Consider the following 19,376-nt stretch of genomic DNA (forward strand, 5'->3'; position numbering starts at 1 on the left):
GGAGACTCACCTGGTCAAACAAAAATAGTTATAAATACTGGTGGTTGATACCCCTGGTTTTGAGGGGCAGAGTAGAGTGGCCCCCTACAATAGGTGAACACAGACGGGTTGCCGGTGGCCAGTACACTGGGGAGGCTGAGGAGGGCTGACCCCGTGTTTTACTGCTCCACTCCCACATCTCAATACTCCCAGTGTCCCCCCATTGTTCACTGTGGTGTGTGTGTGTGTGTGGGGGGGGGTGCTTGTTTTGGGCTAGCAGGGCTCTGGTCTGAAGTTAGATCACTCCCTTCATCATCGTGCTGAGAGCGTGTGATGGGTAGAGGGGGGTAAAGGAGGGTGCTAGTATGACAAATAGCCTGTGGGGTTGCAACAGCATTGTGGGCTGCTGTGTGTTGGGTCTGCGGCTGGCGTGCGTTCCACCACAACGTACACCGCCCCCCCCAACCCCGTCCCCGTCCCCCAGCAAACCCCAGCCTAGTGAGAAGAGAGGGGGACTCCACGCGCAGTTAAGGCACAATGGCTCAGCCCACCCCCCAGTCAGGCCCTACTGCATTACATGGCTTCCTGGGCTGTTACACAAACACTCAGGCACCTGGAATTTATTCCCCCAACACTCCACCTGACCTCACTGGTCTACAGTAATCAACCGAAAGAGGACAGAGAGGCTGAATAACAGGAAGGCTTAGTACACTAACTAGGCTTAGTACACTGCTTGTCTGGCTTTTGGACATTTCAGCTATCAGGCTGAATCCAAAAAAATGCAACATGAAAACAAAAATGGTTTTTGCCAGACACTGAGGTCACATGCTGGTTTTGCATACTGTTCGTAAATACATATCTAACAGCATTTCTTCACAAACCCACTATAACAATAATAATAATAATAATAATAATAACAACAACAACAAAAGAGACGCAACATAAGCACTTTTTTTGGCCACCCTGAAAAAATGGATTTAATTAATACATTTGACTAAAACAGGCAATGAGATATGTCATTGCCCATTCAAAAAACAGGCATCAAAAGCATAGATTGCAAAAGTATAACTGAGTAGCTTTAAATGTAACTTCAATTGTAATATGTATGTAATCCCCCAAAATATGCTTGAACACAGCTACTAACAATGTGGAACGACTGCCCTCCAGTGGAGAGAATGATGGTGGTAATGGTAGTGAGGGGTGGGTAGGTGGTACTCAATCTCCGTTGTTTTAAATATCAGTTTTTGCAGTTTATTGCTTTCCATTTTCCCTTCTACAGACTATCAGACAATATCCGTGGGATAGTTTTTTGTTTTGTTTTGTTTTTTTTTACAGCAAAGCCAATTCTTTCCTTCGTGCACACATTTTTTACGGAAAAGGCGTTACCAGATGAAAGTGAAAGTAAGATTATGCTGTATAGGAACAACAGGCGCGGTCGCCTTTCATTGTATAAGCTACTTGTGTCAAAATGTAGAGGACTGTTCTGCAGTTTTATCCGATGCAAAGTGATTGTTCTCGTTATTTTACCCTGACTTCGGTTGAAGGTAAGCTTAATTTCCTCTGCTTTTAATCAGGTAAATGTAAAGTAATCAAAATCAAGTAAATCAGGTAAAGTATCAAAAATAAAGTAGGGTATAGCTGTTTTGCACACGTCTTTTTGTCGTAGGCCTAGGTCGTATTTATCAAAAACGTCGTCTTGCAGAAAAATATATAGTTACAGTGCAGTACGCCACTTGTCTTTTTTCACATTATAATCAGATTTACAGCAAATTATATAAGTTATGTAATTATTCAAATCAACCTTTTTTATTAATCAGAAGTCTCCGTGGACTTTATGTGAGTTACCCACTATGGCTGGTTTAAAGTGTTAATTATAAGTTAATTATAAAATCCGCATCGGAATTAAATTTACATATGGGTTAGCGTTGGACATTCAGATGCTTTCATGTCAGTGACTCCTGTGACATTCGATTCACTATAAAGATTCGTTCACTGATTCGTTAAGGAGTGGGTTTACTTTCTTTTAGGCTGCGCTACTTCCTTTTAAATGCTACACAGTTTTATGACAAAAAATAATAAAATAAAATGATCAAGAAAAATGCTAGCATACAAAACTCACAATATTTATTGATGTTTGTTATCCAGTTAAGACATTTCGTGATTGATAATCCAGAAATCTAAGTGGAAGCAGGTTGACACTATGTGAAAAAAGAAGTAACGTTAAATTTGAGGTTATTTCGTCTAATTTGAATAGAATAAAGCAGATATATATTTTGAAACGCATGTTTTGATAGCAATTTTTGCTTTTTGTTGGCGAGCGAGCCATTGTATAACCGGGATAATATTCGAGTGGTTGAACTGAGGGAAATGTCCCTGTGAAATTGTACCGTGTTTGTTATGAATAAGTGATAATAGTAATTCATATAAATTTATGCTTTGAGAGACATGCATACTCATAAACATGCAAACACACATACATTATATATGAAAGAAACACATGGCATGGATTCAGTCATTTTCCATGAATGAAAAATAAATTAAAAGGTTTGTCATATTTTTAAATGGAAATAAAATAAAGTTTTTAATGGGGTATTGTTTAGCCTACACGACAGACCTATTCATACTCTGTAGGCTATGTATAGAGGTAGGCTACTGTAGGGAAGGCTTCATTTAGAAATGTGCTGTTGCAGGGTAGCATAGCCTAGTTAAAAAATAGTTAATGTAGAAATGGCACTGTGAGCATTCTCACTAAGAAAATTGATATACCTGCTGTGAAGAAGTCATTATCTTTTGCCAGTTTCCATACTACCGGTAATGTTATCTACTAGACCAAATCGCAACACAAGATTTTGGTGATTCATTTCCAAGCTATCTGTACTAATGTTATACACTTGGTCTGTCAACTCTTTAGCAAGGTAGCTAACGTTAAACTCGGTTAAAATGGCAAAAGCAAAACTGTCTAAAGTGTGGGTGTATGTGATTTGGATTTAAGAAATATAAATGATTATGCAGTTGCAAAAGCAATAGTTAAAATTTTTTAGGCAATTATTAGTAAGCAAGCAAGCAAGCCAGCCAGACTTACAAGTTAAAAACTTGCCTGAGTCTAACAGGGATTTGAACCAGTACCTGCCACTCATTCAGACATCCCATTGGCAAGTGAGCTACCCAGTGAGCTACTAGTGAAGTAGCTGCTGGAGCTGCAAACTTTTTTTTTTGTTAAACATGTGTACTTCTATACAGTATATGTCAATTTTGCGTGTGTATCCAATGTTTTTATTGGCTGATGTAGCTAAATGTCCAATTAGGGAGACATATTCTTTGTAGGCCTGACGCAATTGTGATGATGTAATTGGCAGGAATAAGAAGAAGGAAAAACAAAATTCCCTTAAAGGAGTCACGTTCAACCACCATGTTACTCCTTTAAGTCTGGGGCTTTTTACCCCTCGTACACCTTTGGGTCAGGTCTCAGCTGCTTTATTGCCTTTTTCTGACCTATTTATCACGATGTGGAGGTAACTGTACATTGAGTGCAAAGTTCACTTTAGGGTGTGTTTTACAGTTTCTGCAAATGTGGTCTTTGAACTATGGCTATATCAATGGTAATAGATTTGAAATGTACCACTATACGCTTTAGAGGTGCATTATAAAATAAACATTGAACGTTGAAAGCAGGCACAATGTTAGGCTTTAGCTGGGTTTGTTAACCTTGGACTTTCTATTTTTTCAGGTATTTTCCCCTTAGTGCAGTTTGACAGTTTATGATAGTTCCCATCATTTTTCAGTTTCTCTCTGTGAAAATATCTGCAATTTATGCCTTTTTAAAAAAATTTTTTACAAGTTTTACATTTTCCCATTTACAGGGCCTGTTTTATGTATAATACTTTAATTAATTCAGCATTGTCTAAGTTACGCATTATCGTATATTTTCAATTGTTTCAGTAATATTTTAATTGTAGCAATATTTTCCCCCCACAGAGCATGGACATCTGGACATGATCCTTGGTAAGAATGTCATTTAAGTAACAAGTGTATGTTGCTGTATATTTTTAGTATTTCTTAAATGTATGCAATATATAAAAAGCTTCTTTGTGATTAATGTAGTTCTTTTGTTATGTAACTGTCAATTTCACATGAATTCTTGCCCAGAAAAACTGAGAACTCCACAATGGATGCTGAAGAATGCAGTCCTTCACCAGAGTCTGAAAAAGTTGCCGCCTTGCTGAAAGACATCAGTGAACTTAGACGAAGGGGCAAGAAAAGGGAAGCCACTGAAGTGCAGGATAAAGAGAAAGAGATTCAAAGCCTCTTGAGAGTGCCTGAAAACAAGTGGCCCCCTTTAGAAAGAACAATTTGCGAACTGGAAGACTTTGTTCAGAAATTTGTGATGGAGAACGAAGCTTCTGCACCATTCAGAGTGGCAAATCAGAGTGGCTCCGATGTAATCCGGAATGCATCAGGGGGATTGGCCCTAAGAGGGATTTTCTTAAGCAAGGATCCTCAGGTGCTGTCTAAAGAACGAAAAAAGGTTCTGGAAGTACCCGAGAATGTGGAACTCACCAGCGCAAGCAAGCCTCCGCAGGACTTGATAGTTAACTTTGAGAGTCTCGAGGAGGAGCAAAATTTCCAGCAGTGCGTACACAGAACGGGACTCAACATTTCTGGAGGAATCTCAGCCACTGTGTGGGGCCATGCGGTTAAAATCAAAGCAGAACATGACTCATCACAGCACTCAGATGAAAGTATGTCATCAAGAGGAGAAACAGAATATGCCTCCGTCACAAAGTACTCATCAGTCCCGATGGCGAGCTGTGATTTACACCCCAGGTGTCTCAGATTATCTCCGTTGGCACTGGACAGTCTCAAGCAGCTTCAGAATACCCTGAGGTATGAATGTTCCGATGAAAGCAAACACCGCCGATGTGCAGACTTTCTTTATTCCTATGGGTCACATGTAAACTGCGGTACTATTGTCTTTGGGGGTATTTTTGAAATGAAAGCAGAGACATCCAAGTACAAAAGGAGTGAGAAGAGCAACATCTTTCAAATGTTGAGCGATGTGTTGCGAATGTCTGCGAGTGTGACTGGAATAGTGACATTCAAAACGGACTTTACAGCAACGTCTTCATCTTGTACTCAAGGTAACAGCTATGCTTCAGAGCAACAGAAAAAGACCACAGTGTCAATTCAAAAATTGGGTGGTCTTTCGACAGCATCAGACCAAACTGAGTGGAAGAAAAGTTTGCTATCGCAACCAGAAACATGGCATGTGATTGACAGGGGTTCCCTTGATGAATTACTACCAGTTTGGGAAATACTGCAAAATCATGTAAATGACCTTGAGGACAGTGAACTGCTTGCTCAGAACTTGAGGAAGTGCTGGGAAAAGGAGACAAATCTTTTAAACCAGTATCCAGATGACAACCTGGTATATCCCTTAAAGGAAATTGAGAAGAAAATAGCAAGTATCCAAATCTGGAACAGCCAATCACAGGACACATTTCTCAAAAACTGTGAGAAATATGTGAGTGAATGCCAACATCTGAAATTATCCCTCATGTGCCCAAAATTAATGTGGTATGAAAAATTTATCTGTAACACAGAGGTACAGCGCTTTATCGAAAGTGCTACACAATGCATTGATCAGTGTGAAAATAAAACATATCTCACAATGATGACATCCAGTTTACTTGAACCTGTTAAACTTATTCAAGTCAATAAATTCCCAACCATTGCTCAAATTCTTTGCAAACTCGATGCCTGTGAAGAAGAGGTGAAACTTGCGTGCATCACATTGGAAGGTGCAATGGAAAGTGTGAGGAAGACAAAGATTGACTTTCTGAAGCTTGGACCTGAGGACACTGAAAGAGCTCGGCAACTATGCTTACATCTGTACAGGACAATTGGTGCACTACAGCGAAACCTCAAAGAAAAAGAGAAGTATGCTGATGCTTTGGTGACTGGGATTCTCATTCTACCATTTAATGGACCGCAAGAGAACTCAAAATATTCGCTGACTAAAAAAGACCTGGAGTCTCTCCTCTGTCAAATGGAAAAGATCGAGAGTATCTTGGAAATCCTGTACAATTTGAATGACACACAACGTCAAGCCTTTCTGATTTATGAGACTTTGAAAGGTTTCAGGGAAACTGGTTGGGCAGAGAAAGACTGCACCACTGGAGTCAAAATCATATGCAATAAGTTAGGAAAAGAGATCTCTCCAAAAATTAAGAGGGTGGTTCTTACTGAACATGGCAATGTCAAACATGACCTTGAATCCCTTGAAGAAGAACTGTTTTTCTTGTACAAAAATGAGCTTCCTATTGGTACCAGAAAAGCAACTGAACAAAAACAAGAACTTGTACAGTTCTTAAATTCCTTGGATCAGGCAAAGTGTACAGGTGCTGAATGTCAGTCCAGTAAAGGGAACAGTGACCCTGCAATACCAGAACTACTGCAACAGCTTGGAATGAATAAATACTACCCTGGAAAACTTTCACTTTGTGACGTATTGGATCTCAGAACAGATTCTCTTATGGATCAATTAGGAACTGAAACTAACAGTATCATCTGGAGCTTTGTTCAAAAACTGCTAATGGCTAATTCAATGGCACGTAAAGCAGAAATGCCCCCAGGAAAAGATGTTAATACAGAGACTGAGCTGAGACAGGCTGAAGAATCAGAGCTTCTGGATGTTGATGAATTATTTAAGAATGAAGAACAGTGCACAGACATCTCCTTTCACCCTCTTGACATCACTGTCATTACACTTCTCTGCTCAGACCAATTGTTGCAGCAAGAGATTATGTCTAAAATGGCAATGTGCCAGTTTGCGGTCCCACTTCTGTTGCCAAAAACCTTTAGACAAAAAGTTTCTTTCCTTCTGTGGGCACTGCGAAGCATTGTTAAAAAATGGACACCACAATCACTAATTCCAAGAAAAGGATTCATTGAGGATAATATGGTTGCCATCAAAATGCCAACAGTGTCATTTGTACGTCTTGGGAACTGTAAAGAATCAAAGTCAAAGATCCTCAATGAGGTTCTGAGCGATGGTCATCTTAGTTTCTTTGTTAATCGACATATGGAGCAAGGTGACATAAAAAGAAAAATGTCAGATGGAGTGGCAGAAATTTGCTGGTACCTTCCCAGTGGCAATACTACATTGGATGCATTCTCTGAGGCATTTTCTGTGATCAACCTTCGTGGCGATGCTTTCCAGTATAGTACCCAACTATGCGTTTTAGCAGAAGTATCTTCAGCCATATTCATATTTGTTGACAAAATTGGTGAAGAGGAAAAAGAATTCATCACATCACACTCAAGCTCTTCAAGATCCAAGCTCTTTCTTGTAATGAACATCTCAAAGAGTGATAGACCCGAAACATCAAAGAATCTGAAAAGTCTGATTGAACTGTTACAACTGAAGAAGGATCAATTTGTTCAGTTTGGAAAATCAAGCACAGACATCTTAAAGCACCTCCGTGAAAGAGTTACTAATGAAGTGATGCAGTCAATGAAAACACAGGAAACACTTTTTAGCTTAGAAGAAATGGCTGATGTTGCTAGAAAGCATGGAATTTTTGTAGATGAAGATGAAGACCACTTAAAGAAGGTCAAAGCAACTGTGAAAGAAATGATGGAAATATTTGATGAGCAAAGTGTAACAGATTTCAAGAAAGATAATCTGCATTATCAGGGAGAGCAGTGGAAAACATGGTCTAAGGTTGACAAGGAACAGTCTCGCTTGAAACATCGTGGAGCAGAACCATTTGGCCAATACATTGATGACTTAGAAGTAAAAAAGAAAAGACTTAGAGAAAAACAACTTGGATCTAAAGTCTCACCATTTATGACTAAGTTCATTGAGCAGATACACAGCCAAGACGATTCCAAAATGTTCTTCATACAGTGGCTGAAACTTGAAATTGACTCCAGGTCAAGGAAAAATCTGAAAAAGTTGCACAGTGATTATATGAATCTCTGTGACAATGCTAAACTATCCAGCAAGGACGACACACTGAAAAACATTGACAAGAAGATCTCAGAAAGCTCATTAGGGCTAGAGCACTTGCTGCGTGAAGTCGGCCAAATTTATGAAGCAACAACAAGTTGCAGCACACCGCAAGAGCGAAGCCACTATCAACAATTGCCACGGCAAGCAGCTCAGCTGTTGTTGGGTGGAGTGCCTTTGGAACTGATTGATGGCGATGCCTCTAACATTCCTCTGCAGTGGATCGCAAATGTCCTTGAGGAAATTGTCAGCATTGTTGGCAGAGAAAGCCGAATGTTGGTTGTGACGGTTTTGGGTATACAAAGTACTGGAAAATCCACCCTTTTAAACACCATGTTTGGCCTGCAATTTGCAGTAAGCAGTGGCCGCTGCACACGTGGGGCATTCATGCAGCTCCTTGGGGTCAAAGGTGACTTAAAGAAAAAACTGAGGTGTGACTTTGTGATGGTGATTGACACAGAAGGCCTAAAAGCACAAGAACTGGCCCAGCTGGATGACAGCTATGAGCATGATAACGAACTGGCAACTTTGGTAACTGGCCTGAGCGACCTGACCTTGGTGAACGTGTCCACAGAAAACTCCACAGATATGAAAGATGTGTTGCAAATTGTTGTTCATGCCTTCATTCGCATGAAAGAAGTTGGGAAACGACCGAATTGTCAGTTCATTCATCAGAATTCGGGAGATATTGCAGCTCATGAGAAGAATGTCAGGGACAGAATGTACTTCCTTGATCAACTCAATGAAATGACAAAAGTTGCAGCAAGGATGGAGGAAAGAGAAAGGGACTACTCTTCGTTTGGGGATGTGATGGAATATGACTCGTCGAAAAGTAATTGGTACATTGGTAGCCTTTGGCATGGGAATCCACCCATGGCAGCAGTGAGCACTGGCTACTCCAAGAACATCCTTGACCTAAAAAAGCACATCTTTGACTGCCTTGAACAGCGCCAGCAAAACCCTGGCACCATCCACGACTTTGGTGAGTGGCTGAAAAACATCTGGGCAGCAGTGAAAAAGGAGAACTTCTTATTCAGTTTCAAGAATTCTTTGGTTGCTGAGGCCTACAATCAACTTTCTCTCCAATACTGTGACTGGGAATGGGAGCTAAGGGAATTTGCAATGTCATGGACTCAGGAGTCTGAGAACAAAATAAAAAACTCATCACAAACCAACCTCTGTAACTTGGTTTCAGATCTTGAATGTGACTTAAATGCAAAGGTCAACGAAAAGATTGCTTCCTGCATAGAGAAACTCAATGGTTATTTCAGTAGTGGAAAAGATAATGTTCACTTGGTTGAGGGATACAAGGCAGAGTTTCATCTTGGCTTACAGGCATTGAGCAAGGAGCTAAGGAATAGCCCAATAAGCAAATGTACTGATACTGTTTCAAGACAGAAAGGGTTGCAAAAATTGACCCAAATTCAAAGAGGTTATCAACAGCAGATTGAGACTGAAGTGAATAGCCTCTTAATGTCCTGTAAAAAACAGAAAAGGGCATTGGAAGAAAATGAGCTGGAACATGCATTTGAAGACATGTGGCGTAAGGTCACATCCACATTTCCAAATTCATCCTCTGAGAGGAGGAATATTGCTTGTGACATGCAGAATGCTCTCTTCAAGACCTTGCAGGCACACTCACACTTAATTCTAGAAAACCTGAACCTGATCAAGGAGGACCATCTAAGTACATTCAGTCTGAAACACATCCACGTGCACTTCAAATCATACTGGAAGGGAAAAGCACCAGAAAAAGTTAAAAACTATTTAAATGTCATGGACTTGCCAGAACAAACACAGAAAATATTTGTCTACAACATCCAAAAGATTATTGGAGACAAAGTAAAAGAAAACATAAATTATGACCAAAACTTCTGCCTGGAAATACTGAGAGAAATCGATTTGCTTTTAAAAAATCATGAAAATGATTCTTTCAAATTCACAGACAATTTCAGGACAGATTTCAAACTGCATGTCAGTGGGCATGCAGTGAAACAATTTGAGGAAATGCAGGACAGGTTTTACAAAGAGAATGACCTTGTGGAGAAACTAGGAAGACAGAAAGGGACATATCTTGAAATTTTCATAGACACCTACTGCACACGGGACCAGACCCACAAAAAAGCAGAAATGTTTTGTGAAGGTTCTTTGAAGCCGGCAATGGTGGAGTGCGTTAAATCAAAGCTTGGGGCAGCATTGCTGGAAGACCTGAGGTGCAACAGGAAATCCCTTGCACTTTCCACAAGTAAGTTCTTCCATGCCTCTCTTTTAGCGAATCTAATGGAAGCTGATGATTTCACTGAGTACTACCGTTACATCAATCATTACGAAGACTACGCAACTGAATGGGTGAAAAAATGTGTTTTAAAACATTGTGTGGATCAGACAGATGAGGGGGAAACAAGAATAGTGGGACTTGCCTGTCACATTTTGAAACAATTATCATACACAGCTAAGGAAGTGATCAAAGATGCAGCGACTTGCACCAATTCAAATAAGATTTCTGACTTTATCAAAGCATTTGTGAATAAAATGGACAGGGACCTTGTGATCCCCGCTGACAATCTGGATCTAATTGCTTTCCAAAGTGATGGGAACCTGAAAGATTTTGCAGATGCAGTTCTCACTGGTGTTAATGATCTTGAGAAGGCCATTGAAGAGGAAATTGGCAAATGGGATGTGGAAAAATCCATCAGTGAACTTCCCACCAAACCCACAGAGGAGCTCATCAAGTCTTTGCTCAACTGCAAGAAGCAGTGCCCTTTTTGTGGAGTACCATGTGAACGAGCGGGCCTGAACCACTCAGATCATTTCTCTGAATATCACATCCCTGATGGCTTGTCTGGTTATTCGGACATTATATCAGGGAAGCTGTCCGCGAACGTTTGCACTGTTTCTGTGTCATCCGGGGAGACCTTCAAGAATGAAGACACAGACTACAAGTATGTGGCATACAAAAACTACAAATCTGTGAACAGCTTCTACAAGTCCTGGCAGATTCAGCTTGATTCCAGCTACAAAGCAACATCCTATTGGAAGTCTGTGTTTTACAGATTTAACAAGGACTTCGCAAAGAAATATGGTGCAGAGCCAGCTGATATTCCTGAAGGATGGAATATCAGCGAGGGGCAAGTGAGGAAAGATTTGGAGGAAACTTACCAAGTCAGTCTGAATTCCATTGTATAACAGGGAGAATGGTTGCAAGTCAAGTGTTTTTTCCTTCATGTTTCATGTATGTATGTACACATGCATATGCACAGATGATCAAAGAGGTTTCATGATTGAGTAATTACATTTTAATAATGAGTATATTAACAAACTGTATTGTTTTCTGACACTTAGTATTTACCTACAGCCAATCAAGCTGTAATCACAAATTTTTTTAAATGTATATTTGTGTCTTACATGCTCTATTTTATTTCTCTATTTTATGATTAATATTTCAGTATTTTGAATCTTGACATGAACGTGATGTAATATGATTATATACTCAAAGCAATCAACACAACACCAGTGTATGGTAATGCACTTTGAAACTGTAATTGAAATACAGAAACTGTGCTAATATTATGCACTGTTTGCACTGCAGGGATCTTGAGAGAATCACATGGGGAAAACCAAATTTGATACAAATCTCTTTGACTTCACTGCCATTTTGCAGATGTTCTTCCTCGTAGCAATTTAAAACACAAACAAAAGTGCAAAGATTAGGAAATGCAGTGATACAAAGAGCAGTAATTCTCTATAGGGGAAAAAATTCAGTTCCAAAGAATACAGCAAATGCAACAAGTGCACTCTGTAGCATGCCATATTAAACATGAAACTGAAGTTACTGTGAAGTGGAAAACTACCCTAATGTGCATAAAGCTGTATTAAATATACAGTACTGGTGTTTAACTGTGTATCAGGATTAGGGGAACTTTATTGCAGTGCAAAATTGGAGTTGGGTATCAGCTGATTCGTAGCAGATCTGCTAATCCAGAATGATGTTTTAGTGGTTGGTAACTGCAACTACAACTGCACTCTCTTATTAAAATGTATTGTGGATATCGATGCGATATCAAAAACAACACAGGGAATGATGCTGTGAGCAGCTGTGGGTTCTATAGCACTCAAGATAAAATCCACAATAATGACATCACAAGTCACTCTATGTGCTAAATGTTCCAGCTACCAAGGTACCAAACTTTCTCGATCTACCCAAGTACAATTGTGATTCAGAAACAACATGAAGCAGTTGTTTGTATGGCCATTTAATGATCATTTTCATTAGATGGGGGCAGGGGTTGGGAATTAGCTTTTGACAATGAACACTTAATACAGCGTATCTGATACTTGGTTTTAACGTTGCAACAATGTTTTTCAATGTTCTTAACTAATAAACACTGGCTTACTAGTGTAACCTCAATCAGCTTGGATTTTTTCTTTGAGAAACAAAAGTGTTACTCCCAAAACCTACACAACCTCATTCATTAAAACTTAGTGACAATGGAAACTGTAAAACTCCTGATTGTGACAACTGCTTTTGCAATCTTGCAGCTTTGAAAAAATTGTAATTTAATTTACAGCATTTCAATAAATTAAAAAAAAGTAACATTGGTGAAGAACAGCTGCCCATATATGGGGCCAATATGGTCACAGGTGGGAGAAATGACTTGAGAGATAGAGGGAGTTAAATGCCACAGGGTTAAGCCAAGCTGCACACAGAACAGAGGAGGGGAACTTATTTAATAAAATCACAACAAATTAAATATATGAAAGTACTGAAATTTCCAATGAAATGTACAGTATATATACCAAATTCCACGGCGAGGAATTATATTCAATTTTGGATTTTACACTATTGTAGTGTGCTTATCAATGTGGTTCAAGCCATTAGAATGTATCACTTAAAATAATGTATTGTCCAGGAAAATAAATAATATTTTCTGTGTGAAAATAAAGAGAAAACTATTTCCAGAGTTTTGAAAGTCTTTGAACCTCGGTAAATATGCAGTGTCCATGCATGGCTTGTATCTCATCTGTGGAAAAAATGGAAGAATTTCCAGGATCTAATATGCAAGGGAAGGAACAATGAATTCTGATCCACTACCAAAATGTCTATAGTGATGATACTATAATGAGTTTGATTCTATGGGAACGGCTGAGTGCATTTATCATTAAAGCATCACTAAAAGTTCTAGTTTTGGGCAGTATGCAGCTAACAAATAAACAGCTCCCCTCTCTGCAATTAACTATTACAATAAGATCAAACTCAATGTTTTTGCGATCAGACTAGTCTTAAAAATCAACATTTTTATGTGACACACAACTCTTATATCGCTAGACCAAAGCAGAATGTGTGTATAAAGGACTTTGTTTCATTCAAGTCATGTTTAATCCCATAAAATTTCTGGAGCAGAGTTAAAGTGCAGAGGTGTTGAGACAGTGTCTACACCCTAATTATACTGAGGGATGAAGTGTCCATGCATGTCTATGTGGAGGTCCGCGTCCACGTATGCCCGGGCGATCTCCGTAAACGACCTGCCATCCAGAACCAGCAGGAAGTTGGATTTCTCTGGGTCTGTACAGATGACTGAAGCCAAAACCACACCTGGGAATTTAGAAGAATCGCATTCCATTGCAGTTAACAATGTCTTCTGCACCACCCCTGCTGAACCCATGTGACGGTTTCCATCCCGTGCCCAGCTGCCCAGCTGGATGTGATTTCGGTCATGTTCAAGGGCAGATGAACAGATAAGCCCTAGGAACCCACCTAAAAATTGTGTGAGCTACTGCTATGAAGACAACATGAAATTCATCACTGTTAGAAATGAATTACTGTCGCCAGCCCCATAAGCAAGGAAATACTGAATACAAGTTATAATCGCCAAATGACAAGCCAGCCAGCCCAACCCCCCCACCATTAACTACAAGGTCTGACCAGTATTTGCCCCACCTGCCCCCTCCATAACTGTACCAACCTGCATTTGTGGCAAGAACTTCCAATTACTCTTCTAATGTACGCAACTGTGTTGAAAACATTGGCGTCACCACATATGGCTTCAAACCCCAAGCAGGTGGCTTTATGGTGCAGATTATAGACTGGCTTACCATCATCCTCTTCAATAGCCATGGGATTGCCAATGAACACAGGTTCACAGACTAAACAGTTTTCTTCTGTCCATTCCACCGACTTCCTTGTTTCCACCTCAAACTTCATTATCTAGCAAAAAAAAGAAAAGAAAAAAGAATTTAAGCACAATACCTTTCACAGATTAATAAAATTCAAATAAACGCATATGACATGCATTCATTTAGGGATGGATTTGCTAATTATTACGGCAACTGGAATTCCCTTGCAATAAATAACCACAAACCAATTTGTGCTTTAGTATTGGATATACCAACTACACTTCCTGTGGTTTGAAACACTGTCTCCATTTGACTTTGTCTTAAACCATGTTTAAACAGTCATTCAAATGAGCAGGGATAAGTTAAGCAACCTGGATCTAAAGTCAAAATTCTTGTCTGAAGTGTCTCCAACCTTTGAAGAAACGGGGGACATTTCTGCACTGGTCCAGTAGACATATCCATGCTTCTTGCCATTGAAGTTGTAGTTAATTCTGGGAAGCTCCACACCTGTTTTGTTACAATTATCAGAGTAAATGCAAAGAGTTTATTTGAATGTATTATCTTGTCTGGTAACATATTTACAACATATGATATTTCATGATTTTTATACCAATTGTAAACAGATGTCCAGTTGTACTCTTTGTCCCATCTTATTGCTGCAATCTCCACCATCATTTCGGGGGACATGCTACGCTATGCTTCACTGAAAAAGCCTCAAATCCTGTTGATTTGACTATGAATTCTGTGATTAATTGCCTAATTTCAGTATGTCCTTTCAATTAGCTTTCAGGTATTAGACCATGCTATTGTCAGCAGTTTAACCATTAATGATCAATTGTTATTAATGAAAACGATATCAGATTGGGTTGCGAAAAGCATGGATTGATATCTTTGGGTCATCGCGAAAAATCACTCAAAGTTCTCAACAATGAAGTATTTCCGGCAGACCGGGTCTGCTCGGAAAACCGCCATGCTTCGGAATTTCCTGGAAACTCAAACACATCACTTGCGCTAATGGAGGGGCAGTTCCGTCTAGGCTATTACTCCAATTATTCGTGGAATATAAAGCTCCATGTATATGCAGCTACTGCAAGGCTGGCCACAGTTGGCACTGGCATGGACTGGACTCAATACCAATATCACTGCACTCACAGGGATGACCCATCCAGCAAAGTAACGTCATTTAACGCTGACATAGAAATACTGAACCAAATGAAGCAGGGCAAGAAAGTTGAGTTCATCAGGAATAATTTTCAGACACGGCAATACTTTCTCTGGTACCTGAAGAAAATACAGTATGTATTTAATTTCAAAATGAAAGATGGGATTCGTGCTCGCTTTTTCCTGAGATTGACACATGAGCCCATCCACGTCTTTGTAGGCACTCTTAACGTCATTCACTGCAACCAAATTATCTTTGATGATTTCATTACTAAACCATTACTGTAATCTGAGTGAATGGAAAAACTGTCATCTCCACAGAGTTTTGCTGTGAGCAAAGCGTAGACTTTACCTTCACAAAGGATCTCAGGCTGGCAGTGTATTTTACCCTCCTTCTCTTTCACAGCACTGGCTGTTGTGAACTTGAGCTTCACTAGATCCTCTCCAATCGGAGCCTGCTATGGAAGCACACACAATCAGTTATTGGGTGATATGGGGTCAATGTTTAAATGCTGGCTGATACACTAATAATGACAGATAATACCGCATGTGTCTGTACAGGCAGGACGAATCTCTTGCACTTTGGTCTGGAGTAAGCTTTTCTGTTTTCTTCTGAATCCTCTTTTATTTTGCTCAGGTAGAACATATCATATAGGCTGTTGTCATTGTAGGCAATGACGTCGAACACCACGTGGCCATCCTCCTCAAATGCATTGACATGATGGTACACCACCATGGAATCTGTGAAGAATTTAGTCTCCACCTGCTTCCCAGTCTTTCTGTCGATGAGGTGAATCAGTGTCTGGATTTAACACACACACACACGCACAAAGAGTGTTCAAGTCAGTGATGAAAGGAAGTCATTATATAATTGGTTAACTGGTAACGTTTTTATCAATTCTGGGAAGTAACCTTCTAAATTACATCTCTAACGTGAAAGGATGCGTCTTTTTACATTGTCTTCAGGATGGAATTTGAGACAGCTGGCCCAGTTGACCCCTCTCATATATGCAGTGGCCATCTTCAGGATGTCGAGTTTGAACGGCTGCTCTATGAAGATGAAGTAGTTGTCTGTCATGCCAAAGCTGTGGTAATAGCTTGGAGTAAGCAGGGAGCGACACGGAATAGTGCTTATAACCTCCAGGTTCTTCAGAGCTGGGGTTTCCTGAGCGCTACCTGGAGAAACAGCACAAATGGTGGATAATATTTAATATATAGTAATAGTTTATTAGTATATACGGATATATTCACATAATACAATGCCAGAGCCTATCTCTCACAATACAAGGAAGTGTTTTTTTACACAAATATTTTCCAATGTTTAAAACAGCCTGCCAGGACTCTTGGATTCTCAGTTCCACGACTGACACAGTCTCTCTAGACTCTAGACAAATAATGGGCCTAAATAGGCCTAATGACCTGTTCTTTTCCTGGTAAATTCTTAAGTGCTTTCGATGTTCATGTACCCAACCATGTTTATGAATATATGGGGACGCTAAGAGTGTTAGTACCAGCTGGTGCAGGTAATCTGCATGTTTCCCACTGACCAGTGCACATGCTATTGTGAGAGGAGGTGGGGAATACCGTCCCATACTGATTGACATGATGGCCAACTTTGCTGGATGACACGGGATTCCCTGACACAGTTGGCACTCTCGCATGGTGAGGATGCAATGCTGGGCCATGGGACCCCTTAACAGACTGAGAACCAGTGCTTTTGATGGATTTACCACTTGAGTACAAAAACATATTCCAGTTCACTTTGTGCATTGCGTAATGATACAAAACAGAGTCAGGGTCAATAACAGTCAAAGCTATGCAAACTCTCTTACCCTCTGCAGCTGACGGGACCTTGAATATAGTATATTTTGTCTTGCCCTTCTCTGCTATTGTGGTGCCCATGTTAAACGTATTGCCCTCTTTATCATAATGTGGGTGTGATGTCACCAGGTTCACAGTCAAATACTTCAGGTAATCCACCTTAGAAGAGAATATGTATATCCTGTCAGCATTACTTTTTAAATAGAAGTAGATTAGCCTTTTTCAGACCAACTTAAAACAGTCAAAATAATTGCACTAACTACTAAAACACACATGTGCACCCCCCTCCCCCTACACACACACACACTCACTCAATGTAAATCAAACAAATTGTTGTACCTTTTTCAATTACACAATTTTACATTCTGCTTATAATATGTATGTACACAGTATAAAGTAATGATCTTTCAGAGCATTACATTTTTTAAAGTCATTTCTCTCTTACCTCAGCTTTAATTAAGGTACCATAAAATATCTGCGCACAACATTTTGAAAACATCAGTTGAAAAGAGGAACATGTTTCAAATACTTCAGCATACAGACTGAATCAGTAAAATTCTACTGTCATATTTTTTCTTACCTTAAACTCAAAACTGGCATCAAAACTGCTCAAATGTTTTCATTTTTATCAGAGGAAACACCTCCTTTCAGTACTCTACTGCTTATGTCAGCTGCAGAAGTGCTCAGTGTTTTGACCACACTCATGTGTGCCAGTGCCTGTTTTATACCACAGATACTAAAAATGTGGTTGATTGTCCCAATGACAAAAAGGAAGTTTTCTACTGATGTCACATCTCTGTACCTTGTCCAATGTCTCCAGAGTTTCTGGGTCAATTTTTCGGATATAGTTGGTTTCAGAGGTGGCATAGTAATCCTTCCCATATCTTATTATATTATTCCCACAGTTGTCTGTGAAGTCTGGGATGGTATGTGAAAGAAAGGTGATCACTCTAGAATAGCAAAATAACAAACATAAAATGTAATTCAGTAAGCATTTCACATATGTAACAATGTAACAGACAGAGTAGTTAATCCTAATCTATTCTTCACTTCCTTGTACACTGGTTTAAATTGACATTTCATGTGAATGTGAGATATACTATGTAAAATATGACAGCAAATTAGACAAACACACAAAAAGGCCAAACAGATCACTTACTTGGTGAATATACTTTTGCTAGTATCTGGGTAGGCCATTGTCCCCATTTCAGACACCACAATTCTTTTGGCTTCTGTGTTTGATTTATAGGTGTCACCACAAAGGTATCTGCTTCTGTAGATCACATCACCTGGGAGAAATATTAACTCCAAATCACATTGTACAATGCAGCTGATGAGGACAGAAAAAAAACAGTCAACTGCATTCACAAGGCCAGGGATTTAAAAAAAAATGAATGCATGACCATTCATGTAAATCATGAATTACCAGTGTGTTTATTAGCAACCGCAGATTCAGTGATAGGGACCCCAGTCAGAAGCCGGTCACTGTAGTGGTCCCTATCTAGACTGAGGAGGAGACAAGTTCGCAACTTTCCCTCACCGTTTTTGATCGTGAAGCTGTGCATCAACGCCATACCATCAAACCAGTGTTTGTAGCTAGTGTCTCCCACGGAGAACATCCCGGGGCCATTACGCAACAGCGTTCCCTGCAGCCACGAAGGTAGAGTGCCTGCATCCGCACACGAAAACAAATGCAAAATACCTTATTGAAGTCTTCCATGTTATTATTATTTTTAAATTAATGTTTGGTGGAAGTAATTCGCGGGTTTTCAGGTTTCTTCCGAGAGAATAATCTAGGCCTGCCGTTTTACGACTATACTCCAAATATCTCAGATACCGTTGAAAGCATTCACGCGCCGTGACCGCGCGTGCCTAAATGAAAACCACCCATTCTGTTGCTGTGGTTTGCAATTTGGTTGAACCGCAAGTAGAGATATGGCATTTCCATATGATTAAGAAATGCATGCATTCAAAATAAAGCACTCACGCGTCTACACTGTAGCCTACTTCGCTGGTCAGCAAGTTTGCTACTCTACCTTTGACTTCAGCCTTTATAGGATCGGGGTGTTCCACTCTGTTTTTGCTGTGATCGTACTGCATCGTATTTTTTCCGTTGGACAAGTCCTTGGTTGCCGACTTTCAGTCTGTCTAACTGAGGGGAGCTGGCGTTTTATATTCAGCGACTCGCTCTCCTCCCCTTTAAGACATTGTAAGTGAGTTCGAATGATAAGAGGGGTCAAAGATTGATAATGTACCCAAATCACAACACAACGGTGAATGTATGGAATAT

At 39.8% G+C, this 19,376-nt stretch overlaps 1 protein-coding gene and 1 long non-coding RNA gene across 5 annotated transcripts; one reads left to right on the top strand and one right to left on the bottom strand.

Moving 5' to 3' along the window:
- The first annotated feature begins 943 nt into the window (after nucleotides 1-943).
- Nucleotides 944-12,398, top strand: LOC135255665 (uncharacterized). The gene is made up of 3 exons (XR_010330230.1): nucleotides 944-1,523; nucleotides 3,955-3,981; nucleotides 4,126-12,398. It is a non-coding gene; the product is annotated as an uncharacterized LOC135255665 (long non-coding RNA).
- Nucleotides 12,228-19,240, bottom strand: bco1 (beta-carotene oxygenase 1). 4 transcript variants are annotated; one of them, XM_064337141.1, is made up of 11 exons: nucleotides 19,123-19,240; nucleotides 18,627-18,755; nucleotides 18,246-18,375; nucleotides 17,889-18,036; nucleotides 17,098-17,245; nucleotides 16,221-16,441; nucleotides 15,810-16,067; nucleotides 15,618-15,720; nucleotides 14,517-14,611; nucleotides 14,084-14,195; nucleotides 12,228-13,583 (listed from the first exon to the last, which is right to left on the bottom strand). In XM_064337141.1, the coding sequence occupies exons 1-11, from the start codon at nucleotides 19,184-19,186 to the stop codon at nucleotides 13,429-13,431; spliced, it is 1,563 nt and encodes a 520-aa protein (XP_064193211.1). In that variant the 5' UTR covers nucleotides 19,187-19,240; the 3' UTR covers nucleotides 12,228-13,428. The 4 variants fall into 4 exon arrangements, with proteins under 4 accessions (XP_064193211.1, XP_064193210.1, XP_064193212.1 ...); XM_064337140.1 differs by having other exon boundaries at nucleotides 15,618-15,723; XM_064337142.1 differs by having other exon boundaries at nucleotides 15,618-15,723; nucleotides 19,074-19,169.
- Nucleotides 19,241-19,376: the final 136 nt, after the last annotated feature.

The sequence above is a fragment of the Anguilla rostrata genome, chromosome 5 (genome assembly GCF_018555375.3).
Source record: "Anguilla rostrata isolate EN2019 chromosome 5, ASM1855537v3, whole genome shotgun sequence".
Taxonomy (NCBI): Eukaryota; Metazoa; Chordata; class Actinopteri; order Anguilliformes; family Anguillidae; genus Anguilla; species Anguilla rostrata.

Excerpts from the sequence above, each read along its gene's own strand:
- bco1 (XM_064337140.1), bottom strand. The coding sequence starts at position 19,186 with ATGCAGTACGATCACAGCAAAAACAGAGTGGAACACCCCGATCCTATA. Across the intron at positions 16,068-16,220 it reads AATTCCATCCTGAAGACAAT|ACACTGATTCACCTCATCGA; the intron begins GTAAAAAGACGC and ends TGTTAAATCCAG. Across the intron at positions 15,724-15,809 it reads TGCCTGTACAGACACATGCG|CAGGCTCCGATTGGAGAGGA; the intron begins GTATTATCTGTC and ends GTGCTTCCATAG.